This window comes from Amaranthus tricolor, chromosome 15 (assembly GCF_026212465.1).
Source record: "Amaranthus tricolor cultivar Red isolate AtriRed21 chromosome 15, ASM2621246v1, whole genome shotgun sequence".
Taxonomy (NCBI): Eukaryota; Viridiplantae; Streptophyta; class Magnoliopsida; order Caryophyllales; family Amaranthaceae; genus Amaranthus; species Amaranthus tricolor.
In genome coordinates, this window is record NC_080061.1 from 10,359,206 (window position 1) to 10,372,652 (window position 13,447).

General features: G+C 32.7%; 2 protein-coding genes across 4 annotated transcripts; both read right to left on the reverse strand.

The window, feature by feature from the left end:
• Nucleotides 1-948: 948 nt before the first annotated feature.
• Nucleotides 949-1,401, reverse strand: LOC130801010 (uncharacterized). The gene has a single exon (XM_057664762.1). It carries the CDS (start codon nucleotides 1,399-1,401, stop codon nucleotides 949-951), a length of 453 nt encoding a protein of 150 aa, XP_057520745.1.
• Nucleotides 1,402-2,594: 1,193 nt separating this feature from the next.
• LOC130801956 (uncharacterized) lies at nucleotides 2,595-10,108 on the reverse strand. Of its 3 annotated transcripts, none has more exons than XM_057665932.1 (12): nucleotides 9,864-10,108; nucleotides 9,059-9,150; nucleotides 8,582-8,959; nucleotides 8,277-8,491; nucleotides 6,892-7,197; nucleotides 6,542-6,749; nucleotides 6,053-6,145; nucleotides 5,846-5,937; nucleotides 4,729-4,846; nucleotides 4,526-4,611; nucleotides 3,081-3,132; nucleotides 2,595-2,997 (listed from the first exon to the last, which is right to left on the reverse strand). In XM_057665932.1, exons 2-12 carry the CDS (start codon nucleotides 9,065-9,067, stop codon nucleotides 2,752-2,754), a joined length of 1,803 nt encoding a protein of 600 aa, XP_057521915.1. In that variant the 5' UTR covers nucleotides 9,068-9,150; nucleotides 9,864-10,108; the 3' UTR covers nucleotides 2,595-2,751. The 3 variants fall into 3 exon arrangements, 2 of the variants coding, with proteins under 2 accessions (XP_057521915.1, XP_057521916.1); XM_057665933.1 differs by having other exon boundaries at nucleotides 2,839-2,997; nucleotides 3,091-3,132; nucleotides 9,864-10,089; XR_009039686.1 differs by lacking the exons at nucleotides 2,595-2,997; nucleotides 3,081-3,132 and having other exon boundaries at nucleotides 4,729-4,833; nucleotides 9,864-10,088.
• Nucleotides 10,109-13,447: the final 3,339 nt, after the last annotated feature.

Here is a 13,447-nt window from a genome sequence, read left to right on the forward strand (position 1 = left end):
ATCTATTGGATGCATTCTCTTGCGATAGCACATAGAGGGCATGTGTTTTCTATTGTCACTCTTATGTTGTGAAGCTTGTCTTTGGTTTTGAGTTTCCCCAAGGCCATGAGCAACTACAAAACCTAGCTCGTGGTATAGCCACTCTATCCCACACCAGAACTCTCCAGTTTATCTTTGGTTGTGCGAGGAACGTAGCCTTATAGACTTCCTTGATTGAGTAGGAGTCTTTGAATATCTAATGTTCCCATGTGTCTTTATTCTTGCAAAGTTTTCTCATGATCCAGCTTGTAGTGCTTGGCGCATTAAAGATGGCCCATCTCCCTCTTTTGGTGTAGACTCCGTGAACCCATCTCACCCATAAAGAGTCTTTCATCATGTAAATGTGCCACACAATCTTTCCCACAGTCACTTAGTTCCATACATATATATGTTATATATGTTGGATGCCAAGGCCTCCACATTTCTTAGGTTTGCATACCTGTTTCCGGTTCATATTTCTTGGTTTATGAGAATCAGCAATACCAAAACATAAGAAGGATCTGCAGATGGAGTTAATGCAATTAATGACTTTCTTTGGAAGGATAAACATCTGACACCAGTAAGAAGAAACACCCATCTGTACCGAGTTTATCAGTTGAAATCTGGCTGCATACGAGAGGTTCTTGGCTTGCCACCCTCTAATCCTGTTGGTCATCTTATCTGCTAATAGTTCACATTCAGTAATAGATAATCTCTTAGAAGAGAGAGGGATGCCTAGATACCTGAAGGGGAAGGATCCAAAGGGAAATTGAGTGAGCTCTCATATGGCTTTCCTGGTCTCCGGGGTGATCCCTGCTGTATAAACTGTAGATTTCTAGGCATTAGCTTGCAGCCCTGAAGCTTTAGAGAAGGATTGAATGCATTGCTAGAAAACCCGAACAGATGAAACACCATCCTTACAGAAAAGCATTAGGTCATCTGTGAAGCAAAGGTGTGAAAGCTTCGTTTTTTTTTGCATCTAGGATGAAACCCATACTGATCTTCGGCACTTCTGATGATTCGCGAGAGATATTTCATACCAATAACATATAACAGGAAGGAAAGCGGAACTCCTTGACGCAACTTCCTCTTCGCCTGGAATGTAGGAGTAGGATTTCCATTTAGCATGAGGGTGTACCTGGTGGAGGTGATGCATGTCATGACAATGTGAATAAAGTGAGTTGGAAAGTTTAGAGCTATCAGCATCTCCTTAATAAACTGGCAATCCATTGTTTCTTTGGCCTTACATAGAGCAATTTTCATGAGGCAACTAGGAGAATAGCTTTTCCTAGTGTACTGTTTGACCAGGTCTTGACAGAGTAAGATATGCATTATGTTCCTTCCAATTATGAAAGGGGCACCGATCAGACTTTTAAGAACCATTTTGAGTTTTGAACATATCAATTTGAAAGCACATTTATATATCATATGACAGCAAGAGATCGGATGGAAATCACCTAGGTGTGAAAGGCATTGAGTTTTGGGGATTAAGGTGATGGTGGTGGTGTTCCAACTTCTTGACATCTTGCCAGTGTTGAGGAAATGAGAAACTGCTTAAACAACGTCCTCCTCCACTATCTCCCAAGTAGATTCATAAAATTTGTTGTTGAAACCATCTAATCCCGGAGTTTTGTCATCAGGTATGCTCCACATGGCATTCTTTATCTCCTCTTTGTTAAAGGATAGGTTGAGTAATCCTCTTTGATGATCAAAGAGAATAGCGCCATTGCGAGCTATTTCCAAGTTGATCTTAGCTCTATCTCTAAGCCCAGTACTAAATAGATTGTTGTAGAAATTGTAGAATTCATCTTGGATCCGAGTGGGGTGTGCGATGTCCTCATCATTGATATGAAGATTTGTGATCCTATTGAATCTTTGCCTCTGCTTAATACTCTGGTGAAAGAACCGAGTGTTATCATCCCCAAGATTTACCGAGTTGATTGTTGCTTTTAGTCTCATTGTTGCATTGTTTTCCTTTTTAAGGAGATGTAAATGCTTTAACATTTGTTGTTCTTTAGTAGCGAGCTTCTCATTTGTAGGATGATCATGCAAATGGAGTTGAATGGACAAGAGTTATTTCTGAACTTTTTGAATTTTACATAGTTGCTTTTCACCACCATACTCTCCACTGAGGAGATGTTTAAAAAGTTTCAACTTGCATGAGATTTCATAGGTGTGATGTCCTCAATTATAGTGTTCCAAATTACATGAACTTGCTCCAGAAAGCTATCATTTTCGGTCCAGTAGTTTTTGTCCCCCTTTGTGGGGATGAAGAGGAAACTAACATAGGTGAATGATCAAACAATCACTCCGGTAGGAATGTCACAGTAGAAGAAGAAAAGATTTCTTCCCACGAGTCATTTCCTAGAACTCTATCAATCTTGCTCATAACACAGTCGACTTTTTCATTTTCTAAATTTTAATAGTTGATGAAACTCTAAAGGTATTGGATATTAATAAGCCAAATATTCCAAGTTAAGAAATAGTTATGCAAAGTATTGATGCTTAAAACAATACCCACTGACTGGTAACCCAAAATTGATAACACAAGTAATTAACACACAAGTAATAATTATCAAGATAATAAATCGTCATTAATTATGAAAAAAATTAACATAAATTATATGAAGATTTACATGTGTTTGCTCTTAAAAATATTTGGGCCCTCAAAATAATAGGCCTCCCATATGCAATAATGCGGTTGAAAGCCGTCCCAAATCAATGCTGGGTGACTTAATCCTCAGCAATTATTCGATATTTCCCTTGGTCAACACCAAGCTCACCCATTAATCTTGCAATTTTACTATTTTCTTCTTTCAAACTTGTACACTGACATTGGGAGTGTAGTTCTGTTAAAATCTCAAGCTCTGCACTTTTCTTTAGGCTTGGAACACGTAGCATAATGTTTTCAGAGTAATACACAATTGACATGGAGTTTGCCTTCGGATTGTGAACCAGAGTCTTCATATAATCAGGTAACTATTTCAAGCATAAACTTGAAATTTTCAGTAAAATGGAGAAAGAAATATACACACTTATAAATTGAATAGTCAAAGAGTTACCAGGACACACTTCGGTTGCAGTTTCTCCATCAAAGGTCCAACTTTACTTGATCTGAAACAACATAAAATCACATATTGTAGAAAGAAAAAGTAAAGACAAGGACACAGATGACAGTTTAACAGACTATCGGAGAATGCAAAGATTAATTAGCACAGTTTACATCAACATATTAACCATGAAAAATAAGGTCCCACCAACTTTACTTGATCTTAAACAGCATAAAATCACAGGTAACAGCAAAAAAAAAGTTAAGACAGGGAAACAGATGACAGTTAAACAAGACTTAAATCAGGCTGCTATTCAAACTATCGTTGTCTATCGGGGAATGCTAAGATTAATTAGCATGGTTTGCATTGACTGAATTAACCATGGAAAAAGTGAGCTTTATTAAAGTTCTACATATTATAGCTTTTGAAAGAAATAATGAAACATCGTCATGAAAGAAAGAAAATAAAGAACAATAATCACAGCTTGTGACCAAATCAGAAATTTTTTTCCTCAATCTACCATTAACAAGGCTCAGTTTCAAATTTGGAACTTCTTGTTGGAAGGAGGATACAGAGTAGAAACTCAATGACTAAAATATATTTAGAATTTTAGCAATTGAATTCAATTACTATATAATGTAGAATAGTAGAGTAAAATCATTTCCATTATTACATTTCTGTTTATAAGTCTAGTCAATACATTCTTAATTTTCATTTTTCAAATCTAAGAATGTCACAATGGAATAACTATATATATCATTACAAATGTGAGATCAGAATGACTAAAACCATACTTACCCAGTCCAGGTGAGTTTGCTCTCAACCATCTTTTGATTTTCTAAGAGATACGTTGAGGCAATGTTGCAGCGCAAGAACTTGTGGGAGGAAAGAATGAGTTCAGCGGGAGAACACAGCTATTAAGTACTACGGAGTAAATGGGAAGAGGGTTTGTTTACTAAGATGGTCCAAAAAACAGTACAATTAGGTTCTCTGGTATGCTACTAAACATTTGTTCTCCTCTCCATTCTGCAATGAACTCCACCTCCCAGTTCATCTTCAAAAAACAGTATTGTCAGGTTCTTCCTCTAATCTATTTTCCTAGAATCCTTTCTTCTTCAATAAACTGTATGCATCTTCTGATCCCCCTCATATTTTCTCCGTTTCTAATTTAGGGTATGGGTTTGCAAAATGTGCATTTTAGATCACAAAATTGAGTCACTCGCATACTGTGTTTGGAAACGCACAAATCGGATCAGGATTTGCATGGAGGACTGAATTAGGTAACACTGTCCTTAACCCAAAAAGAAGCGCTACTAAAATTAATAGTGGCTTTAACTGTGGCAATGTCTAATTGCCAAAAAAAGGTGTAAAGAAAATGTCTTTCAAGCAATAAACACTGAAATTATGCACAAACCAATTATAAAAGTAGAAGAGTAGAAACAATGGTGATAGATTACCTCATGCCAGAGAGGAATGAACACTGAAGGACCTTCATTGCCATAGGTTTGAAAGGAAGAAGAGCTAGATTGGCATCCAGTCCTCCCTGTGAAAATCAAATAAGTCACTTGTTGAAATTCTCAAAGGTAGAAGAAAATACTATGAGAAATTGACAATGATAGTACAAAAAAAAAAAGAAAAAAAAAAAAAAAGAAGAATCCACCTCCATAATAAGTAATGAATTTTCATTCCCACGCCAACGATGAAGAAGATGAACAGTAGGTCCAATTCGCAGGCTCCAGTGAGGCGCAAATACTATGCATGGTTCCTGCCAAACATTTCTAAGAAATGTCAGTCAAAGAGCAGAACATTCAGAGTTGCTCATGATTAAAAGTTTGGACGCCATCTTCAATAAAAATTAGTATTTTGCAAAATAAATTAAAAATGCAATAAAAGACAATTTTAAATAACAATGCACAATGTATATAGAATATGTAATCTAAACAGGAAGGCTTGCCTCATTTTCAGTAATTGCAACTATTCCAATGCATTTCATGATAGTGTTCAAATAGCTGATAACGTGAGGAAAAGATTCTAAAAGTTAATTGGAACTATTTTGCTGCAGTGATATACATATCTTGTCTGACTTGAATGTATGACACATTAATCTCGCCCAATTACAAAGTATTGCAGTTTTATGCTGTAACTAACATATTTATTTAAAAACTGCAGACTTCAATTACTAAAAATGTACATGAAGTCACTAAGCAGAACTTTAGCAAGCAACCATATCTAAACTGAATCTCATGCATTAGACTGAAATGACGGCATCATCAGACATAGTGCCGTCAGATTCCTTTTATACCTTCATCCCTGGTGATCCTAGCCCCAAACACTTTGACACCTTACACACTTGTTGTCGTGTAGAACTGATAAAATACATAAAATTTGGAGGGATTATATCCAAAATAGACAGTGCGATAGCTATCATGGAAAGGAAGAGAAAGATCTGAAATTCTTTAAGAGTACTTGAAAACCCCATAATGATGGCATCAGTTCATAAGGGATGTAAGGGTTATGCCCTCACTAGCAATAATCAGGCTTTTAGTTGTTGGGAAGTGTAGGGTAATAGTATCTGTCAATTACTTTCATATATTACATGTACACATCCTCAAGACTAACATTTTAAGTTGTGGAATTTCATCATTATTACATCATGAAAACTTATGACATTGAAACAAAATGAAAATATTGTCTCTGCACCTACAAGGAAGCAAATAGGGGCTATAAATTCATAATAGTAATAACATAAATGTCAAAAGAAGAGAAGCAAGTCTTACAATAAACCAGTTGAACAGATTGAAGAAAGAACATGAAGCCTTTTCTCCTTCATAAGATTAACATGAGAAAACAAGGGCTCACAAGCAAACAACTGCAACATACAGTCAACAGAACAGAATCTTAGGAAGTTTTAGCCTCAATGATAAAACTAGCTTTCCAGCATAAATATATCAATGGTGAAAGGTCAAGTTGTTTGATGTACATACCTTTTTCTGCCGCTCCACACACAGCCATTCTGGTATTATACTGGTGTAAGATAATAGTTCTTCTGCAACAGAAGAAATGAAAAATATGGGGACCTAGCGTACCAATGAACTAAGTCAGTGTTCAGACCAAACAGCAACAAATTTAAATGTACAATTAACTACGCTCTCCACCCAAAAATATTTGAAACAAAACAAGAAAGACAGAAATAAATAGGAGTAGAAGATAGTTGCACAGTCAGCAGTATTACAAAAAACAATAAAACTAAGAAACCAAACAATAAAAACGGCACAAAATTTTGTTTCCATCCACGCCAAAAAGACAATACCCGGAATTATCTAAATAATAGTGAACCAATCAAACTAACAATTCCTCTGATCATACTCAGTACCTTAACATCAACATTACACAATTGACAAAGTAAAAATAATAATTTTTACTCCTGCTTCTAAACCAATTAGACATTAGCCATACGGGAAGTGTTCACATACCTTTGAATTTGAAAATTCATGAGAAGATGATATAAGCTCCAACAATTGCAATACCACTCCAATACGACCAATAGGAATAAGAACTGAACCTCCTGCTTTAAATGAATCAATAACACAAGAACATATAAATGCTAGCTTCTGGTCCTCATTTGAACTTTCATCAGGATCTTCTAAGGAGTGGAGGGATGCTACATCCGCATCCTCGGTCCTGAAAAATAAGGATAACAGACACTTTCAGAAAGATCATTAAACCATGACTATAGGTCCAGTCAACGCTGATAAAACAATCTTTGAGAAGATAGACTATAAATGCTAGATAAATTGCACTCAAAAATGAAAAAGAGGCTTACATGGGAGCTGAGTCACCGATCTCCATTTCATCTACTTCCATACTATTAAGAGAAGAGAAATCTGAAAACAATACTACATCACAATTTTGAAGGGCATGGTAATTGAAGCTCAATGCAGGAGCAGACACAAACACAGAGCTTGATATGAAAACAACATCCTTCTTCGGACTTTTAAATTTCCAGTTTGACGTGCCAATATCTAGACCAGAGCTGACTGCCTTAATCACTAATAATCCGCCATAGCCAGTTTCTTCATCATATTGCAGTGTCTGCACCTTCTGAATGCAATCCTCTGCATCAACTCCACTGAGAAAAATTTTAACCCAGTCTATTATTAAAATAAAAAATAAAAATAAATAAAAAATAAAAATAACCAAAAAAGAAGTAAAAATGGACAAAATCAAAGCTGACTATAAAGTTGATCTAAATAATCGACAAGGAAAGTGAAACTCAATATATTGTCACATGAAAACCAAAAAGAACTATTTAATTAAGTCTTAATAATTATATTTAGCATTCAATTTATAGTCTACGCGTAGAGATCTTTTAATATCAAGTCAAAGCAATAGAAAAATGGGTAACACTGCAATAGCAAAATGGCAACATCACAACATCATATATCCTTCCATACAAGTTCGTCATCAGGTATATGGTTGAACTTGAACAAAAACTTCCTCTATCAAAATCACAGGCATAGAATAGACTAAGGCTAAGCATACTTCTTAATTTTATGTGTTGTTAAATAAATTATTTTGCATTATACTCCCTTTATCCCATAAAATTTGCTACAAATTCCTTTTTGATTTGTCTCATCTACAAACTTAACTTATCTTTTCATTACATCCACACACTTCTCCTAACTCCCCATATAATTAAAGACTCATTTTGTACTTGTAGCAATTCTTTTGGAATCAAGAGAATTTATTAATAGGTTTATTTAAAAGTTTGCATAAAATAAAAACATGGCGCGAAGGAAGTTTGTTTTCCCATGCATTTACCTTCAAATTGTAAAATGAGATTTAGTTTGAAACAAGAAACAACAACAAAAACAACATGATTCGAAAAAAGTGCCCAAGCTATATTGTCAGACAGTCAACAACTTGGATTTTGTACACTACACAACATTAACTAAGAATCTTAATACATGTCCAGTTTCTCATATTCTATGCACCTTTTCAAAATATTACGAGTCCTTTTCATTACATACATATGTGCTTCACAGAGCACATTGCTTTCTGGAGTGCAAAATAATTTGCAGCAAGTGGAAGAACCAAATTTCATATAAACACTCAAACATTCAATTAGTGATTCAATATCAACACATAAAATTTTAAAAACAAAACAAATCTCCAAGATAACATGACGGAAATGAATAAGCATATTACCTATACAATGCCAACCAGCCAGCCAGCTCTGTTCCGTCTTTGCCCAAAATCATCTCCTGCACTGAACGTGGAATCTTTTCAAGCTCATCCCAATTCATCCACTGAGCAGACCCTGCATCTACAGGTCCATAAAACTGCCTGAGCTCTCTATGCATAGAAACTAAATCATCCATTATAAGCTTCCCAATTCTTGTTGTCGCTTCAGTTGCATAAACCTGGTCATCAAAAAACAAATGAACACATTCAATACCACATCTAAAATGAAAAAAGTTAGAAATGGAAGACAAAGGAATCTTAGTAACCACCTTAGCTGAGAAGCTTTTGTTGCGGGTCAAGAATGGCAATCCAAGCATTCCCATAGGACTTGATATTACAACAGCATCTATAAAAGAAACATCCCATAGGTGCAAGTTGCTAACAGTTTTGTACCAAGGAACTGTGTGTATTAAATTCTCAGAATATTCAGCTTTTTTATTCTGACAAGCTGCACAGTCAGTGTCCAGAGACCCATGGCATGAGCAATCAAAAGCCTCAACAAGTTTTCCATTGGAATACACAGGAATAGGGGAGAAAATGAGCAGCCCAGAAAGATCCAATGGGCAATCCAATAATATGCAGAATCCACTGATTTGAATTATGTGACAAGGTGGGAAATAATAACCATTGCCCTTGCTTAGGCAAGTCTGGAAAGAAACAAGAGATTAAAGGACGATGAAATAGGGTCGACACAAACCATAAAGTAAACTTAAAGTGAAACTGAAATATAGAGCAGGAGAACTTACAACTTTCATAGGAACACCGGAAATAAAACTTCCCAAAAGATTCAAAATTGTCTGATGTTGCTTCTTTTGAATGTTAGTAAGTCAAAAACAATCTGGACCAGGAACCAGGAAAAAAACATGTGAATTGTGATGTCAACCAATTCGCAAGCTATACCTTTTCATTACACTCTTCTTAAAGCTATACCATTTTGCAGGCTATTTCAGGAAAAAAAGTTATAATATAATACCTAACTACAAATTTAGTCGGATTAATTGAAACAAGTACGATTCAATCCTTCAACGGAAAAAAAGTATGAAAACAAATCACCAATGAAATAACACAAAAGTCTTAGATTTTTGGGGGGAAAACCCTAAAAATGAAAATTCCTTTAAAAAAACCTTTAAAATGAAAAAAAAATAATAAAAAATAAAAAATTTACGGTTTGCTCCTGATTAATTCAAAGCCCGCATACACAGGCCAATTACTAAACCAAGCAAGAAAGCATGCTAAATTTATGGTTTGCTCCAGACAAATTGACAAGTTCAACTATATAACACTTCATTTTCCAGATTTGCATTATTTAGGATTCTTCTTTGTTTCAATTCATTTTGCTTAATCAAATCGTTTTCAATATCCATGATTTCTTAAAATAACTTTAATTTACCATTAAATAACACAAAAGCCCTAAATTTTTGAATAAAACTCTAATTTTTTGGAGAGAACCCTATCGAAATGAACATCATAAAAATGCAATAGATTCGGCAATTTAAGGAAAATAGAGTCAAAATTTGGCTTCAAATTAAAAAAGTGATGAACTTTACAAACCTAAAGAGATTATAGAAGAATGTCCGCCCTTGGGAGTGTCGGCAGTTGGTGTCGGTTGAGACAGCTGGAAGCGCCGGCGAACGCCTAGATGGTGACTGTTGACGGGAAAGCAGACTGAAGCCGGCAGTCTAGGCGGTGGACTGTGAGAAGATGTAAGGGATCAAGAAAGGAGGAAAATACTGGTGATTTCTCATAATTTCGTTGCGTTCGTTGTTTAAACAATAATTTTTAATAAATAAGTTTTGTAAATCACCAACGTAAAGACAAAAAAAATAATAATAATAAATAAATAAATAAAATTTAAAATGATAAATTAAAATCATTATTTTTCACCCTATTAAATTCTACCTCATAAGGATCATCACGGGACATCACATCAAAAAAAAAATCTTTCTAAATAACGGTTATTTATGAGGTTAACAAATCACCCTTATGTGGTAAGATTTGATAAGACGAGAGTTTTATTTTTTAATTTATTTTTTTATTAGTTTATTTTATTATTATTATTATTGTTTTTTTTATTTGCACAAATCATGGTGATTGATTAGGAATTTTATTGAAAAATGATTTGTTTCAACTATACTGATTCTAATTTTGTGGTATCAAAGTGTGGTAGTGGGTCACAATGTAAGAATATTTTGAAAGGCCATATATTATTTTGGGAAATTATCACTGAGTTTCGACACATTAATAAAAAAATTTTCATTAATAGTATCTTGGTATTCTGAGAATCTACGATCATAACTTTTTCTAACATTTTCCATTCAAAAACGTAACTTTTGTTTTCTTTTATTTTTTTAATTTAAAACATAAAAGAAAGTTAACGTTTTGGATAATTTTGAACAGAAAAAGTTAAAAAAAGTTACGGTTGTAAGACGCTCAATAATACGAGGATACTATTGATAAAGTGTCAAAACTCAGAGATACCATTGATAATTTTCCAATTATTTTTAGACTAGCATCAACATTAGCCATATGATTCGTCATTTATTTCAAACGATTACATTTGGCAATGGTGTTGCAAAATATTATCAATTTGCAACTGGTAAATTGATTTTTGAGATGAATAACGTACATTCATTGGAGAACGATAACATCAAGATTATTCTAAAGTTTAGCTAGAATGAAAAGGCTATTTCTGGGTTTGTTATAAAAAATGAAGGTAAGAACCGTCAAGTGTTATGATAAAACCCGGAATATTAATCCAAAATCCAGAACTTGATCGAACACAAACAGTCAGGGTTCTGTCAAGTGTTCGCCTCAAAATTCTCATCATCACTTCAAATCCCAATCCCAAATGAAGATAGAAGTGCACCTTTCACTGAACTATCTACAAAAAGATGGACCACGGCCCTGAGTCGTTGATCATGCCACTCATATAACTGAGTCGGGCCTGCTATATTATTGGATTTTATTATTTTGGAGAAATTTTACTTGGAGCTTGAACCATTTATTTTTGGAGTACTTATCTTCGGGAATTATATTCTTATTATTTTCTTAATATTTAGTACTAATCTTTGGCGGTAGTATGATATATTTTCCGTACTATTTATGTGCATATATATTTACTTTATAATATGAAAAGTATAATATATTGAGTATGTTTAAATATGAAGTTAATTCGATGAAATTATGATTATAGTTATATCAAGTATATTAATGCCAAAAAATTAATGCTAAACATATATTTTTAGTATGTTGTTTATTAACCTTTGATTTTGTTTATGAAATTATGTTATATTATGGATATGATTATATTAGATTAGTATGTTTTATACTAGAAGTGTTGTTAATATGTTATGTTAATTTATAAACTAGTTTATGAAGTTGTATGTTATGAAAAAAAGTTATATTTAAGTATGAGTTATGTGAAAAATATTATTATTACATTTTATTTTAACATTGAAATTGCTCATAAATTATGTTAAATTTCTAAATTATTATGTAAAAATTTTTATTTTTAGAGGATTGTGTTAATTATTTAAATTTAGTATTTATCATGATAAATCAAATTAAGTTGTTTTTAAATGCAAAATGCCCAAAATAAGGCCAAGGCCATTCAACCATGTTATGTTTTAAAAAATGTTTATTTAATGTTTCAAGTTAATATATTTTTTGAGAAATATTTTATAAGTTATTAAATATTAAGGTGCTTCTGTAAATATATGAGATTTTATATTTAAAAAAAAAAAAAAAAAAAGAAGTAAACATTGTGATATTTCTTAATTGGCTATTTGACTAAAATTTGTCTTTTAAATGTTTTTAGTAAAGTTGTCTTTTAAATGATGTATGAAATATTAAATTTTGAGAAACTTATTTTTTAAAAAGAATATTTTTAGTAGCTACTTGTGAAAAATATTGATTTTGAGACTATAAATAAAATATCAAATTATTTGTGTGATTATTTGTATTCAACAAGTAAAGTATTAAAATATAAAGTTATAAATCATGTTTAATGTACAAAAGTTAAGTACTTATAAAGGCAAAAGGATGAATATGATGTCTATGATTAATAACCCTATTAAAATAAACGAAGTTATCACCTAAGTAGATTTCGGTCAAACTCATCTTATAGTAATAAAATTTTATGATGTGATCTTTTTGTGTGAAATAATTGGTTGAATGGCCTTAATAATCAGGTAATGTTAAACCATAGACCAGCATGTAAAATTCCGACACTTGTGTTAGTCGGCGCATAAAATGCGATGTTAGACAAGGGTTCGTATAGAAGCTCAAGTATAATAATACTGGAGGAGTGATAACTTCCATCACAGTTAGAAGATAAAACTTCGCCAAAAATCTAGTCAGACACTTTCATATATCAGGTGTCAAATAAAACAGTGATATATTTGAACAATATTGATGTTATGATGATGCAAGAATATTAAACAAGTGAACTTACTTAAGTATTAAAATTACCGAATATATATAAGTAGCATTAATATACCTCTCTTAGTGTGGAGAAGGATATCTTAGTGACTTAAGTTAACGTATAAAATAGTAAAAGAAGACAATGGCGTCAATTAATACGCATGTTGATTATTATTTGATAAATATAATGTATAATTGTCGTATTACAGAGCAAATTTAACATAATTAAAATTATAAAAAATTAATATTATATTCTCTACATTGAAATGAATCTAATCTAACAAAAACAAAATTAATTATATTTTTACTTATAAATTAAGAATAATTGACGAATAACATTAGAGAATACGATGCTTCAATGGAAATTAATTCGCAAAATAATTGGTTTGCGAGAGCATGTGCAAACGAAAAGCCAATTCACTAGCAGAGTAGCGATAGCATCAAGAATCAACAATCACCATTAAACAAAAAGCATTAGCCATTCTCTATTACTATTACGGAACTTACACCATGAAATTTAAATATATAAGAATTTTTTAAGTTTTTTAGTGAAATTTAAATATATAAGAATTTTTTAAGTTTTTTAGTGAAATTTAAATATATAAGAAATTTTTAAGTTTTTTAGTGAAATTTAAAAATATAAGAATTTTAAAAGTTTTTTAGTGAAATTTAAATATATAAGAATTTTTTAAGTTTTTTAGTGCAGACCCAAA

Excerpts from the sequence above, each read along its gene's own strand:
- LOC130801956 (XM_057665932.1), bottom strand. Across the intron at positions 5,938-6,052 it reads GTGTGGAGCGGCAGAAAAAG|TTGTTTGCTTGTGAGCCCTT; the intron begins GTATGTACATCA and ends TGTATGTTGCAG. Across the intron at positions 3,133-4,525 it reads TCATTCCTCTCTGGCATGAG|ATCAAGTAAAGTTGGACCTT; the intron begins GTAATCTATCAC and ends ATGTTGTTTCAG.
- LOC130801010 (XM_057664762.1), bottom strand. The coding sequence starts at position 1,401 with ATGGTTCTTAAAAGTCTGATCGGTGCCCCTTTCATAATTGGAAGGAAC.